Source organism: Diceros bicornis, chromosome 20 (genome assembly GCF_020826845.1).
Source record: "Diceros bicornis minor isolate mBicDic1 chromosome 20, mDicBic1.mat.cur, whole genome shotgun sequence".
Taxonomy (NCBI): Eukaryota; Metazoa; Chordata; class Mammalia; order Perissodactyla; family Rhinocerotidae; genus Diceros; species Diceros bicornis.
In genome coordinates this window covers 5322306-5336990 of record NC_080759.1, presented here as the reverse complement: position 1 = coordinate 5336990, position 14685 = coordinate 5322306, and the positions used below count along the sequence as shown (strand labels likewise).

General features: G+C 55.9%; 2 protein-coding genes across 2 annotated transcripts; both read left to right on the top strand.

Moving 5' to 3' along the window:
* The first annotated feature begins 1353 nt into the window (after nucleotides 1–1353).
* BST2 (bone marrow stromal cell antigen 2) lies at nucleotides 1354–3949 on the top strand. The gene is made up of 4 exons (XM_058563460.1): nucleotides 1354–1734; nucleotides 2638–2713; nucleotides 2919–2979; nucleotides 3241–3949. Exons 1-4 carry the CDS (start codon nucleotides 1369–1371, stop codon nucleotides 3356–3358), a joined length of 621 nt encoding a protein of 206 aa, XP_058419443.1. The 5' UTR covers nucleotides 1354–1368; the 3' UTR covers nucleotides 3359–3949.
* A 3331-nt stretch (nucleotides 3950–7280) lies between these two features.
* On the top strand, nucleotides 7281–11443 carry CCDC194 (coiled-coil domain containing 194). Its single transcript, XM_058563681.1, has 4 exons — nucleotides 7281–7783; nucleotides 8895–8991; nucleotides 9327–9459; nucleotides 10048–11443. The coding sequence occupies exons 1-4, from the start codon at nucleotides 7460–7462 to the stop codon at nucleotides 10196–10198; spliced, it is 705 nt and encodes a 234-aa protein (XP_058419664.1). The 5' UTR covers nucleotides 7281–7459; the 3' UTR covers nucleotides 10199–11443.
* Nucleotides 11444–14685: the final 3242 nt, after the last annotated feature.

The following is a 14685-nucleotide window of genomic DNA, read 5'->3' as shown; positions in this document are numbered from 1 at the left end:
CAGCACCGTGCGGCTCAGATTTGCCAAGGGTCGTGTCTCCGCTCCTGGGTCCCGGCCAGGGAGGCCCCGCTCGTGGGACACACAGGCCCCCCTGGGCCTCTTCAGCAGGGTCGCCCTCATGTCTTGTCATCTGCCTGCTGAGTGGCTTCAATGGGGGCTTCGAGCTGAGGGGTGTCCGCTGGGGCCTGGGCTGCTTCTCCAGGCCTGCTGGGCGGCCACAGCCAGGGGCCTGCCGTCTGCCCCAGCTGACCACGGACACTGGAAATGGCCCACCCAAGGGAATCCGGCTGGAATCTGGCTTGTGGTCAGGCCACGGCTGCAGAAGCCACAGGAAGCGCACACAGCCGCCCGCGGGCTGTCAGAGCCGGCGGCCGGAAGCTTGTAATCAGGCTGATTTCCAGCAGGAAGCTCTGGCTCCCTTGACCACAGGGGGGAGGGCAGCGTGGCCTGAGTCTCCTTGGGCCTCGCTCAAGGGTCCAGCCGCCTTTTGGGGCCTCTCCCCGGATGCCCCCCAGAACCTTCTAGTTCCGTGTGTCCCAAATGGACCCGACTGCCTTTCCTCAAAATGTGCTCCTTGCTCCGCTGCCTTGTTTCCGGGTTATCCGCCTCTCCTCCTGCCCTGAGCCACAGGCGCAGCCCAAGCATTCACTGAGCGCCGACTGCACACTGAGACACTTTCGGGCAGCTCCTCCCCGGCCCCTCCTGATGAGGCTGCTCTTGTTATTGTCCCACTTTACAGAGGAGGAAACGGAGGTTCCGAGGGTTTATTTGGCATCCTGTAGGCAGGGGCAGATTCTGGAACCCACGCGGGGCCAGCCCCAGCCTCTCCCCCCATCGTCAGGCTCCAGTCCCTCCTCTGACACCCTCCATGGCTCCCTGTGGTGCCCTCTATGCTAAGTGAAGCCCTGCTGGGTCACCACGGAGACCCCTGAACACAAAACCCAGCCTCTTGGGTCAGACCCAGGCCCTGCCCCTAGTCCACCACTTGCCTCTCAGCCTGTTTCCCCACTGTGAACTGGACCCACTGAACTGAGGACTGGACCAACGCCGGCCTCTGCCTCTTCAGGTCGTGGTACAGATGAACACAATGCACTGGGCACTCAGTAATGCAACTGTCACCCTCAATAGCACTCCAAAGGGCAGGGACTTGAGATGGGGTGTCCCAGGCAACCCCAACTCCCTTCCCACAGGATCTCATGGCTGGCACCCAGCCCAGAAGAGCCTGAGGCCATAATTTGGCAGAAAAAACCCACCTCTCTTCTGGGAAACCGAAACTGAAAGTCAGCAGTCCTCTGCCTGCAGATGCCCCATTAAGAGCCTCCAGGTCAGGAAACTGTCTGGAACTTGTCATTGGTCAGGACAGCTCCTATGCTAATAAGGGGGCAGCCCCTAACTCCTGCCCAAGCTCTCTACATCCAGGGGCAGATCTGGGTGGCACCCACTGTTTATGACTATTGTCCTGTGCCCATGGATGAGCACCTGAGGAAGCCGGCCCTGGGGGACCACCAGCTGCTGAGGCGGCTGGGGATCACGCTGCTCCTGGTGGTGGCGGGGGGTGTGCTTGTGGCCATGATCATCTTCGCTGTCAGGGCCAACACTGAGGCCTGCAGGGACGGTCTCCAAGCAGTGCAGGAGTGTCGCAACGTCACCCACGTTCTGGACCACCAGCTAAGCCGGGCCCAGGAAGTCTTACGGGGTGCCGAGGCCCAGGCCGCCACCTGCAATCAGACTGTGGTAAGCCACTGCAACTCCTAGAGAGGGCCCTGTGCTCGGGGGCCCCAGGGTCTAGGTGGAGATCGACATAGCCCTTGAAACTGCCCCCAGGCCCCCATATCAGGGGCCTGAATTTCCCCACCAAGGTTTGGGGAACTCTAAACTCTCCCTGGGGCTGGTGTGGGCAGGGCCTTAAAACTCCCCAGGCCACCCAAATCAGGGGCCTCAGTATCCCCACTAGGATGTGGGAGAATCTTCAAATTCCAGGGCACTGGCATGGGGGAGCCAGAAACTCCCCAGGGCACCAGGCTTGGGGGAGCAGAAATCTCTCTCGGGGTTGGGAGGGGCCCTCACCAGGCCCTGAAGAAGGAATGGGCTTGTGATACTTCCCCTGCATCCCCGAGCGACTTTGAAACTTTCACATGGGTCTTGATATGGGGAACCTTGAAACTCCCACTGGACATCTAACTTGGGCTCAGAAATCTCCCTGTGTTCTGTGTTTGGGGGTCAGGGAGGCCTCAAAATCTTCTTGGGCAATAGCCCAGGGGATCTGGAAATTTGTCCTAGGGTTTGGGCATGGGGAGCCTCTGAACTCCCATGTGAGGGGCCTTAAAACTCCCATTTTGAGGATCACACCCTTCTCGGTGGGCCTGGGAGGGTGGGAGGTTGTGGCCATTCTTCAAGGTGGGAGTCTGAGGTGCAGAAAGGGAAATCTGAAAGGGGTTTAGACCTGAGCTCCTGGGATCTCAGGGCCTGGGGAGGCGGTCCAGGGCCCAGGGACAGCAGCCGACCCCCAGGAACAGAACTTCAGTGTCCGACCGTCCGTCCGTACGTCCCGTCCCGCCCGTGTCCCACCCCCCACCCCCCCACCCCCCCACCCCCCCACCCTCCCCATCCCCCCCATCCCCCCCATCCCCGTCTCAGGTGACCCTGAGGGCTTCCCTGGAGATGGAGAAGGCTCACAGCCGGGAGCAGCTGGCGCGAGCGCTGCAGCTTGAGGGTGAGAACCCAAGGACAGATTTCCATGGTGGGGGTGGGGGTGGCCCCAGGGTTGGGGTCGCGAGAGACGGACGGGGCCAGAATCCAGAGGAGGGTGGGAAGGAGCACACCAGGTTTCCAAGGGGAGGCTGGGTAGGGGTGGGGCTGGGGTGGGGGCAGGTGGGGCGTGGCCACCACATAGACACGCCCCCTGGTTCTGTCTCTAGAGGAGATGTCGGCTCTGAGACAGCAGCTGCAGAACGCCCTGGCGGAGGCGGAGCGACTACGGTCCGAGACCACCCCCCCCCCGGGCACGCCCCTTTCACCCTACCCGAGCCAGGACCCCCTGTGTTCCGAAAACCCCCATCGCTCAGGGGGCGAAGTTTGAGTCCAAGCCTTGTCCCTTGTGCACACAGCCGTGGGTGGCCACTGTCACTCTCCTCCCCAGTGACTCGGGGGGGCTGGGGGGGAGATCCCGAGGGGGTGGCGGACCCAGAGCTGGGGGAGCCAGGCCCGCCAGCCGCCTGAGTCGTCCCCTCTCTACCCTAGAAAATGGAATGATGATGCCTCAGGCGGGAACAACGACTCCGCCAGCTCCCTGAACGGCCTCAGCCCCTTGGTGGTCGCTGTGCTGCTGCTCCTAGGCCTCCAGGCTCTGCTGCGCTGAGATCCCAGGAAGCGGCCCTAAGCAGAGGGCGGCCTGGGGAGAAGAAAGCTGAGGAGGGGAGGGAGGGCGTCGGGGAGGGCCAGGGTCTGGAGAGGTGGCCTGCCTGCAGGGTGGAGGGCTAGGTGCAGGGGAGAGGGTCTTGGGAAGGATGAGAGAGCTCAGTGGGGAGGGAGGGGGCCCTGGGGCAGGGCGCCTGTGTTCTGTCTGCCCCGAGTCTGCCCTAAGTCCCTCTTATGATGTCTCTGAGGTCACAATCTGGATTGGTCCGGTTCCCTCTCTGCCTCCACCTTGGAGGCTTCCCTGACCTGGCAGTTCTGAGGGGCCACGCTGCAGCACTGTTGAGGGGGAGGGAGGGGGGACCCAAGTAGCAGTGGGGGTCTATGGTGCATCGCTAGGGGGACCATGGGGCAACCTTGGGGGGTGAGGAAGCAGCAGAATTGGCCCAGGGCTGCCTCCCCCACCCCCCAGAGCTGGGCAGGGCATAGTGTGGGGGCACCTGCCTCTTGTTGTCACGGTTTCTGGAAGGTCACTTTGTTCTGAGGTCTTTGGGCTCCAAAAAAGTAAACACCCCTTTTGGGGGGAAAGACTCTACTCTGAAGTTCCTGGAGTGTCATTATGTCACCCTCAAGCATCTGGGGCCTGCCCTTCAGGCAAGGGTGGATATCGTTGATGTCCATACCCAGCCTTCCCTGTTCCAGAATGTTCCCAGCACCCAGCACCCCTCCCACCCGACTGCCTCCCAGGCCTTCTCCACTGGGATCATCTTAACAGACTCCATACCCTCATCAGCACTCCCTGCGGGCAGAGCGTTCTCCTCTCATCTCCTCGCTGGCCTTCTCTTGACGCCCGTGGTTCCAGTGAGGAAACAGGCTGTGCCAAGGGACACGGAGGGACACCTTGTCCTGGCTCCCAAACTCCTCCCACAGAAAGTGCGGGGCTAGGATTCAAACCTGGATCTGCAGACACACACAGACCAGGCCTTTGTCACAATGTCCCTCCCTCCTCCATCCTGCAAACTCTTATTCATCCTGCAGTACCCAGCTCCGGGAAGCCCTCCTCCAGAGAATCTCTCTGCTTCTCCAGAATTGAGGGCTACCATCCCGATAGACCCTTCACCCACTTTCTTGGGTCCTCCCATGCCCCATAATCCCTTCCTCCTCTGTTATCTTCCTGCCTTCAGCTTTCCTGGAATCCCAACTATTATTCAGGCAACTTCCTGTCCAGGGCACTAGGATTCCCAGAATTGTGCACTGCCCTCAGGTTCCACAGTCCCCAGTCCAGATGTGCAGGAGACCCCCCCCGTCCTTGGCTCCCACTGTCCTCCCAGGGTCCCCCACACACCATCCCTGCCACAGGCCCCTCTGGCTCTGGTCCCCTCACTTCCCCTGTTCACGCCGCTCTACCCTCCCTGACCATTTCTCTGCTCCCTGACCTTGTCAAGTTCCTTCCGGCCTCACAGCCCCGTGACCTGCTCCTCAGCCCACAGTTCTCGAGCAGGCTTTCCCAGCCTCAGCTCCCTTGCCCTTTGGGCTGGATTGTCCTCTGTGTGTGTATGGGGGGGGGGTGCCCTGGGCACTGCAGGGGGTTGAACAGCATCCCTGGTCTCCACCCACCAGCTGCCAGTAGCACCCTCCACCCCAGGTTGTCACACCCAAAAATGCCTTCAGACCTGGCCAAGTGTCCCCAGGGGGCAGCATCGCTTCCGGTGAGGAACTCTGCTCTAGAGGGTGAGGTGTGGGCCCCCTCGTGTCAGAGTCCCCAGCTTGCTCAGTAGGAGCTCGTGGAGTCCTGTATAATGACCGCATCATTTCACCCCCCAACAGCCCCATCTAACTGCCGACACAAATAATCAATAATTATTCTATAGTAGAGAAGAGAGGAGAGTTTTATTCAAGCCAAACTGAGAACTGTGGCCTGGCAGGGAATCGCAGCCTTTGCGCGGGAAGAAAACGCTCCGGAGAAGAGTGGTTTTCAGCAGTTATATACCATTTCCAAACCAAGAGCCAGGCACCAAACATGACAGGGGTGCGTTCTTTCAAGGGTTAAGGAGCTGTTTTGGTTACAGATTACATGGACACATCGGGTCAACATGACCCTGGTGTCACGGGAAGAGACACTTATCTTCAAAGATTACTGGCGTCACAAGAAGCGAGCCATCAATTCTTATCTTCAAAGTGTCCGGTCTTTACTGTCGGGTGATGATCAAAGCCGATGGACAAAGTGGGTTTGACAGGCCACAAGTCAGGCTTCTTTGGCTCAAATAAAATTCAGGCCAAATCAAGTTCAAACCAGAATGGCTTCTCCATAGACTTCAGTATATAGAACTGCCTCATATTGTAACAGACGAGGAACTGAGGCCCAGGGAAGTGCCCGGGCTTGCTCAGGGTTCCTCAGCTGCTCAGGCAATTGAACCCTCTGCTTCCAGCAGGTTCCCTCGATTCCCAGGAAGCAAGCCTTCCCACCTGACAGCGGTGCCCCAACACGCCTTCACCATCCTCCACTCCCCACCCCAGTCTGGGCCACTGGGATGTCCCGAAACAGTGCTGCCCTCCACCCCAGCGCCGGGGTTGTGTTTTGCCGATGGAGGGGGGCATGTTTGCCCAATATTATGGATTCGACCTGTTCAATTTCTTCCCCCAAACCCCCACACGATGGCCCAGGTATAAACTTCTTCCTAAAAAATTCCCCTCTTCCTTCGCTGGCTGTGACCCGGCCAGGGGTTGAGTAGTCAGGACTGAAGGGTCCAGCAGGCCTGAGAAGGCTCCAGCCCCAGCAGGAATCTGGCAGTGACCAGCGGCTGCTGTGTGTCCCTGGCCTGAGACTTGGCCTCTCTGGGTTCTAGTTTCTTCATGTGGCTTGGGGAGGACACTGAGATTGTAGTTCACAGTGTTCGCCCAGCTCACGTTTACTGCACGACTACCGTGTGCCAGGCCCATGCATTGGCAGTGGGAACAAGGCAGATGCGGGCTTTGCTTTCCAGAGGCTCACCCAGTCTGATGGCAGAGGCAGCCTAGAATCAGTCAAACACATAAAATGTAAAGTTACAGCAGAGCTGAGAGAGCTGATCCAAAGGGGCCTGGGTTAGTGGGGAAGAGGGAGGGTTCTGGAGGTGGAGACACACCGGTGGGCTGGTGGAAAGAGCTGCTAAGGAACAGCTAGCTGGGCAAAGAGGGAGGAGAGGGCACTCAGGCAGAGGGAACGCCCATGCAAAGGCCCTGGGGTGAGAATGCACTTGCCAGAAGAGAACTGAGGAGGGCTGGGGGGAGGCAACAAGGAGGAAATGAGGCAAAGACATGATGGGGGGGCCTTGGGAGGGAAGGGGGAAGGGTGAGGAAGGGGGGCAAGGGTGGAGGGTGAGATAGAGGGGTAGGGATGAAAGGGGGGAAGTAGGGAGGAGGAAGAAGAGGAGGAAGGGGAAATGGACATGGAGGAGGGCGGGAGGAGATGAAGGGGGAGGAAGAGGAAGGGGGGTAAAGGAGGAGGAGAGTTCATTCTGAGAGGGAAGAGAAGTCAGGGGCACAGCGTAGACTGGCCTGGATCTGATTCACGTTGTAAGATCGCCCCCTGGCGGCCTAGTGGAGACCGGGCAGGGAGATGGGGTTGGTCCACCCTCAAGTCTACCCTCTGGCCCTCATAGCCAGTCACAGAAAGTGTGGCAGCCTGAGCCAGGCCAACTTCAGTAGGTCGAGTAGCCTCCCGTCTTTTAGCCCCAGTTTCTGCATGAACAGAACGGGGACCATATGCCTCTGGAGCCTGGCGGAGCGCCCCTGTGCAGATGAGGGCTTTGCGCGGATGTGTTGATGTGATTCCCAGTAAGCCCTAAGCGGCAGGAGGTACAGCCATCCTCACTTCCCAGAGGGAGAAACTGAGGAAACTGAGGCTCAGAGGACAGCACGTGACATGCAGAGGCAGGACGGGCACCGAGGACCCCCGGACCTGTCTCGGCTCGGGTAGCCTGGGCCGGCCCTGGCGGGGGTCCAGCCCCTCCCAACGGACTCAGGAAGCCACGGCCGGGAGGGGCGGAACTGTGGGTGTCCCTGGCGCCCCAAGGTGCCAATTAAATGCTCGTGGCCGTCTGGGGCCAGAGCTGCGGAGGGCGGCATGGCCGAGCCGGGCCCGGAGCCGGGGCGCGCATGGCGGGCGCTCGCCCTGTGCGGGGCCGCCGTGTTCCTGGCGGCGGCGGCGGCCGGCTCGGCCCTGCTGGCCTGGAATCTGGCCGCCTCGGCCTCCCGGGGGCCTCGCTGCCCGGAGCCGGGGGCCAACGCCACGGCGCCGCCCGGGACCCCGGCGCCCGAGGTCGAGGAGCTGCGGCGCCGGCTGGCAGAGGCTGCCCAGCGCGAGGAGGCCCTGGCCGGGCAGCTGGACCAGGCCGAGGGCGTCCGTCTGGAGCTGGAGGAAGCGCTGAGGGCCTGTGAGGGTCGCCAGGTAGGTAGGTGGGGTGGGGGCTGGGGCATCCAGAATGTGGGGGAGAGGGCCCGCACCCACATCCCCACCGTTACCCCTGTGCCTCGGCTTACCGAATTCTTCAATCGAGGGAGATGAATAAGAATAGCACCATAATCCCTTCCCACTCCTACAACGTCAGTTCACCCTTGAGTCTACCTTCTGACCAAGAAGGCCCCACTGTCCTCTGCTATTTGCCGGATAGATGGTGGTGGCTAGGGAGGCCCCAGACCCCTGAGCCCACCTGGGGAGGCCCTGTGCTAACCCTCCCCCAAGGTGCCCATTCACACCACCACCACCACCACCCCCCCCAGCCTGTTCCAGCAGCCCTATTTCCAGAGAGGGACATTCATGTCACCTGTAATTAGGAGGCTAAAGTTGGCCTCTTGGGGAGGTACCGGTCAGATCTTCCCTTTTCCTCTGGCCACCCCCTTCAAACTCTTTCTTAACCCTTCCCAGCCCTGAACCTAGCAGAAGAACCATCCTCCAAGTCCCAACCATTCACGTTTATTGAGGAACTACTGTGTACCGGGCCCAGCAGAGGTTGGGCAGTGTGTGAATTTTAAAAATCAAAACAGATCCCTCCCTCTTTCCTGCCTGCCTAAGGGAAGGGCCTGGAGCAGCCGAGGCTAAGAGCAGCTTGCCCTGGGTTCAAATTCTGGCTCCGCCCCTCACCGGAAGATGCTCTGAGGAGGCCAGGCCAGTTGCTCTGTAGAATGTCTCACCTAGGTGACAAAGCATACCCCAAAAACCCAATCATTGTCAACCACCAAATTAGTTTGCGTTGGTTTGAAAGCCTGGTTAGCGCGTCTAGATTTAGCCGGGACTGGAGCCGGAGTGGGACCGCAGCCCGAAACCATTAACACGTCCCGGTGGTTTGGGGTTGGGGACGTGGAGAGACCTCCTACTACGCAGGCAGCTGTCACCACTCGGTACCCCAGACTTCAGCGGCCACTTCTGTGTTTCACAACTACAGGACCTCAAAGGACATTCTAAGTAAAGCCCAGGGGACCCCAGGGTCGTCTCAATCTCCCCTAGAAAGGGCGGGGCCAATTTACTCCTTCTCCCCTCCCCTGTTCCCTGCACTCCGTAGAGCCTGCTTCAGACCCAACTGATGACACTGAAGACTGAGATGGACGAGGCCAAGGCACAGGGGACCCAGATGGGTGTCGAGAACGGGGAGCTCACAGGTGTGTTGGGGCGCAAGGGGGTGGGCAGGGCTTGAGGTGGGAGGAACCTAGAAGGTTCCTAGCTACTCAAATGACACGCACAGGTGCAAACATAATGCAGATGACATGCAGATAAACGCGAAAACTTATGAAAGAAAAGCACATAACATGCAAAGGCCATGCAAACATCACAAAAACAATACAAACGCAACAAATATGCAAACGCCACGTAAACGACTCGGAAAAGCAACGCAAACCTATGAACAGCTATGCAAATAACCCACAAAAGTTATGCAAATATTATGCGCGGGGCGCGCTCCGGGTGTCCCGCCTGACCCCGCCTCCTGCGCCCGCAGAAGCCCTGGTGCGCTGGGAAGCGGCGGCCACGGAGTCTGCGCGGCGGCTGGACGAGGCGCAGCGGCGCGCACGCGCAGCCGAGGCCCAGGGCGAAGCCTGCGCGGCCCGAGAGGCGGCGCTACGCGAGCGCGTGTGAGTGAGGGGCGGGCCCGAGGGGGGGAACGGGCGGGGGTGTGCGGCCAATGGCTGCGCAAGGCTTCATTCTTTCCGCCAATCATCACTTGGGGATGGCAGCGAGAGGTGGGAAGGGTCGCTGGGGAGGGAGGAGGGGGCGAGGCCGTGTGGGCGGGGCCTTGGGGAGAGGAGTGAGGGGAGGGTCGGAGTGATGGTCCTGGAGTTGGAAGCTAGAGGTGGCGAGGGGGGTGGGCTATCTGGGGGAGAGAATCCCCAGGTTGGGGTCGGCACTCTGGAGGCATGGGTCCCTGGGATCGGGCGCATGTGGGGGGTCCAGGGGAGGGGCGGGGAGCGGAAGAGAAGGGTGCAAGGAAAAGAGAGTACGACGGAGGGGCGGGGTGAGGTCTGGAGGCAGAGCTTCTGGGGAAGAGGCTGGGAGACCCTGGGAAGGGGTCTCGGGAATGGCTGGAGTTGGAGAAGGGATGGGGGATCCTGGAGGATGGAGATCTCTGGGGAGTAGGGTTCCTAGGAAGGGCGGAATAGTGCTGGGGGATCCCTGGGGACGGGGGTTCAGGTGCTGACGGGCCCCTCCCCCCTTCCCGGCAGTAAAGCCCTGGAAGCCGAAACGGGGCCCCAGCGCAGAGTGCTACACCCCCGGCCCCGCTCGGGGTCCCGACCCCGGCCCAGCCCCCGCTCGCGCTCTCGCCCCGGATCCTCGGGGGGCTGCCGGCGGCCCGCGCGGCGCGCACGAGGGTGAATCAGCTCCCAGCAAGATGGGGGCTCGAGGCCAGGAGGACAGACACTGTAGAGGCCCAGCGGGGACACGTATAGAGGTGCCCACGCTGGATGAGATGTCCAGTCGACACCCATCAACGCTCATCTTTAGACCCAGGAGCCGCTCTGAACGAAAACTGTGCAGAAAGGAGACTCGACCCTCTCTCCCCGACCACCTAGTGCCTATTCTACAGATGGGAAAACCGAGGTCTGTTTGGTCACACAGTGTGATAGTGCTGATCTGGGACTTAAGTCCCCTCTAAGGACAGTGTTGCTCTCATCTCGCAGACATGAGGACTTAGGGTCCAACCTAAGGAAACACTGATGTTTCCTCCAGTGACCTGGAAGGGTCACTTCTCTTCTCCGGACCTCAGGTTACCTTGGGTGTAAAATGAATGATTGGAATCATGTTTAGAGAGCTGGCCTATCCTTGACACCAAAAACTGACAAAGATGGCACAATGGGAAAACTACAGACCCCTCTTCCTGTGAGGAGGGTAGGAAACTCCCAAATGGAATTTTAGCAAAGAAAACCAAGTAACACATTTTTTAAATACACCGCAACAAAGGGGACTTATGCCTGAGATGTCAGGATGGTTCCATATTTGGAAGTCTGTTAATAAAATTCACCATACTAATGGGTTAAATGAGAAAAGTTCTGGAAAAAAACATCAAAATCAGGGCCAAGGTGAGGATGACCACTGTCAAGTGTTTAATATTGTTCTGGAGGTAGTAGCCAATGCAATTAGACAAGAAGAAGAAATAAAAGCTATGAATATTAGAAAAGAAGAAGGGGATTTATAGGTTGACTCATATGAAAACACTCTTTATATAGGTCAAAAATAATTGAAATATAGACTATTTCATATGGCTCAATTTCACATTATTTTTGTCTTTTACCTTTGTATTTGACACAACTTCAGACTTACAGAAAAATTGGAAGATTAGTACAAAGAATTCCTGGATACCCTTCACCTAGATTCCACAAATGTTAACTTTTACTACCTTTGCTTTATCCATCTCTCTCTCTCTCTGTCTCTAAACCACTATGAAAATCTTGCAGAAGTGATATCTCTTTACCCATAAATACTTGGGTATGCATTTCCATAGAACAAGAACATTCTCTTACATAATTGTGGTACAATTATGAAAATCAGGAAATGGACATTGATAAAGCACTGTTATCTAATCTACAGACCTCAGTCAGATTTTGCCAATTGTTCTGACAATGTCCTTTATAACAAGAGAATCTCTGGGCTCACACATTTTATTTGTCAAGTCTCTTTCATCTCCTTTAATCTGGAACATCTCTCAATCTGTCTTTGCCTTTTATGACATTGGCATTTTTTAAAAGCCCGGACCAGTTATTTTGTGGAGTCAGAGTTTAGGTTTGCATGATGTTTCCTCATGATTAATTTCAGGTTGGCATTTGGGGCAGGAATGCCTCAGAAGTGATTCAGTCTAATAATATTATCTTCTGGTGGTATGATTTTATACATATAAAACCCAGGAGAATTAACTGAAACTTTCCTGTACATAAACAACCAGCTAGAAAATCCTTTGGAAGAAAAGAAAGATCCTATTTCAGATAGTTATTTATTCTTGGGAATAAACTAATTTCCTTATTATGTAAGAAGCTCTTATAAATTAATTTTCTAAAAACAATTCAATAGAAGAATGAGCAAAGAACATCGATAGCCAGTTCATAGAAACATACAAAAAAAGGTGCCCAGTCTCACTCCTGGAAAAGAAATGCAAAATGAAACAACAACGGGGTATCACTTTCTACCCAATCATTTGGCAAAGATAAAAACAAAAACAAGGGCTGGCCCCGTGGCTTAGTGGTTAAGTGCACGCGCTCCGCTGCTGGGGGCCCGGGTTCAGATCCCGGGCGTGCACCGACGCACCACTTGTCCTGCCATGCTGAGGCCACGTCCCACATACAGCAACTAGAAGGATGTGCAGCTATGACATACAACTATCTACTGGGGCTTTGGGGGGGAAAATAAATAAATAAAATCTTAAAAAAAAAAAAAAGTTAAAAGTTTGTGCATACACTGGGTCAGCACTGCTGTGGGGAAATAAGCAATCCCACGTGGTGCTGGGGGTACTGCTCATTGGTACGCCCGCTGGAGAGGTCAATTTTCTAGAATCTCTCAAAATTAAAAAGACACATACTGTTTGGCCCATCAATTCCTCTTCCAACAATTCTTCTACAGCCGTATTTACATGCATACAAAATGATGGACTAAATGAACTGCAAAATACCCGGATGCAGCCTGGAACAGGAAAACACTTAGTGGGGAAATCCAATCACGTCTAGAATTTAGTTAGTAGTAATGTACTAAGGTTAATTTCTTAGTGCTGACAGATGAACCATGGTATATGAGATGCTAACTACGGAAGAAGCTGGGTGAGGGCGGATCAGCGACTATCTGTAAATCTAAACTTATTTCTGCAACTTTTCTGTAAATCTAAAATTATTCCAAAATAAAAAGTTTACTTTTAAAAAGGAGACAGAGTGGGGGGCGGGGAGGAATGAGGAAATTATTACCACATTCTGGATAACTGCAAAAAATTGGAAACAACCTCAGTGTCCACTAACTGGAGACTGTTTAAATTAGTATCTGTCTATCCACACTATGGAATACTATACAACTGTTTAAAAGGCCAAAGCAGACCTTCTCCAAGACACATTAATATAAAAAGCAGGAAAGTGATAATTTGTGTACATATCTTAAAATGCGGGATGAGGGGAGACTTTATCCAAATCTCTTTGAAGGAAACCCTGGTCACAGCTGTGGCCTCTGGGGTGGGAATCAGGGGGCTGGGGGTTGGAAGGGAGGCAGTCTTGTGTTCCTTTGTATCCTTTTTTGTAAAGTTTGCATTTTAAAAATGATGCACATGTATTACCATTAAAATAAATTAAAAGTTGTTTTGAAAAATCCCTAAGAGGCTGGTGTAGGGAGGGGAGTAGGAGCCCTTGGAACTCTGATCCCCCCTCAGCCAGTCCTACTCATTATCCTCCCACCAACTGGGGCTTGGAAGTGCCTGATCAGAGCCTTTACCTGGAAGGGGGCCCACCTGGAGGGGGAACTGAAGGCCCCCTCCTCCCCCAAAGGAGGAAGTGAGGCTGAGGGGAGGGATCCGGCCACCAGGAGTCGCCCCTGCCTGCAGACCTGGTTGTTGCCAGCTGACGGCTGAGAGCTTGGGAGGGTGGGACCGTGGGTCTGAGACCCCCCAACCCTGGCATAAATCCAGAAGTGAGCAGCAAATGGCTTCTCCTTCTGGAATCATCTAGAGCTTGAGACCAAGAGAGAGCCTCGCCTTGTCTGGGGCCCCAGAGACTTAAGACCCCTCATGGTGCAGCTATGGGGTCCAAGGGCTGATCCACATAGAGGGCTGGGCTTAGGGCTGTAAATGGGACCTAAAACATGATCATTGTTATTCACTCATTCTGCTGTCTCCATCTTGGCCATACCTGCCAGACTGTGAATTTCAACTCCAGGGATGGAGGGAAATGGGGAGCCATGGCAGGTGTGTGAACAGGAAGGGCACAGTCAGATCTGGTGTCAGAGAGGGAGGGCAGAGGCTGGGGGCTTTGAACCCCTGGGAGGCCACAGGACAGGGAGTAGGTAAGGACTGGGAGCTACTTGTGGAGAATAGGCCCAGGCCCCAGGCTGCCTTGAGGTTCCCCTGGCTGCCCAGGGGAGCAAACAGCACTCCCCAGTGGGACCTGCCTCCCGGGCCCCACTTGCATCCTACGCCACAGGACCAGCCTCCAGCATGCCCTTCTGTTCTGCCTTCCTCTCTCCACCTGTCTAATTATCACTCAGGGTCTCTGTCTATCTCTCTGTCTCTCTCTATCTCTATGTCTCCACCTCTGTCCCCAGCACACTCTGGCAGGTCCCTGCACTGGCCTCCCCTATTCATGGTCACCCAGGAGCCCCCCTCCCGTGGCTGCAGTGACAGGAGTAGGGGACAGAAATGGGAAGCCCCAGTGCAGCTGTGGGTGAGGGGCACCTGGGACAGCAGCATTCTGACCTCGCGGGATCCCCAGTTCCAGGTAAGAAAGTCGGCCACCTTATATCACCAGGCCCACGAAGCCTCAGTGAGGACAGTCTGTCCCTCTTCAAAGGGCTCTCTTTGCCTTCTCTGGCACCTCCAAAAGCACAAAAATTAATTTCACTTGAATTTAACCAAAAACCAAACACATTGACATAAAAGTGAAGGGTTTTCTGAACTTTGCTGAAATTTTTCTTCACCAGAAATATCACTTGCTCAAGGACCTACCTGAAGTTCTGTGAGAGGTTTTAAAAACCTCGTGTCTCCTTGAGAACTTCAGTCTCAGTTTTCAGAGAGTGACACAGAGTTGGCTTCCTAATGACAGCTTTCCCTTCTCTGCCCAAACAAACAAATAAAACCAAATTGAAAAAGTTTAAAATCAAGGGCTGATTTTGTGATGACCCAC

What these genes read in the sequence shown, in the direction of transcription:
- BST2 (XM_058563460.1), top strand. Translation starts at nt 1,369, where the DNA reads ATGCTAATAAGGGGGCAGCCCCTAACTCCTGCCCAAGCTCTCTACATC. An exon ending in CCACCTGCAATCAGACTGTG is followed by an intron (nt 1,735 to 2,637) that starts GTAAGCCACTGC and finishes TCCCCGTCTCAG; the next exon opens with GTGACCCTGAGGGCTTCCCT. An exon ending in GCGAGCGCTGCAGCTTGAGG is followed by an intron (nt 2,714 to 2,918) that starts GTGAGAACCCAA and finishes TTCTGTCTCTAG; the next exon opens with AGGAGATGTCGGCTCTGAGA.
- CCDC194 (XM_058563681.1), top strand. Translation starts at nt 7,460, where the DNA reads ATGGCCGAGCCGGGCCCGGAGCCGGGGCGCGCATGGCGGGCGCTCGCC. An exon ending in CGAGAACGGGGAGCTCACAG is followed by an intron (nt 8,992 to 9,326) that starts GTGTGTTGGGGC and finishes CTGCGCCCGCAG; the next exon opens with AAGCCCTGGTGCGCTGGGAA. An exon ending in GCGGCGCTACGCGAGCGCGT is followed by an intron (nt 9,460 to 10,047) that starts GTGAGTGAGGGG and finishes CCTTCCCGGCAG; the next exon opens with TAAAGCCCTGGAAGCCGAAA.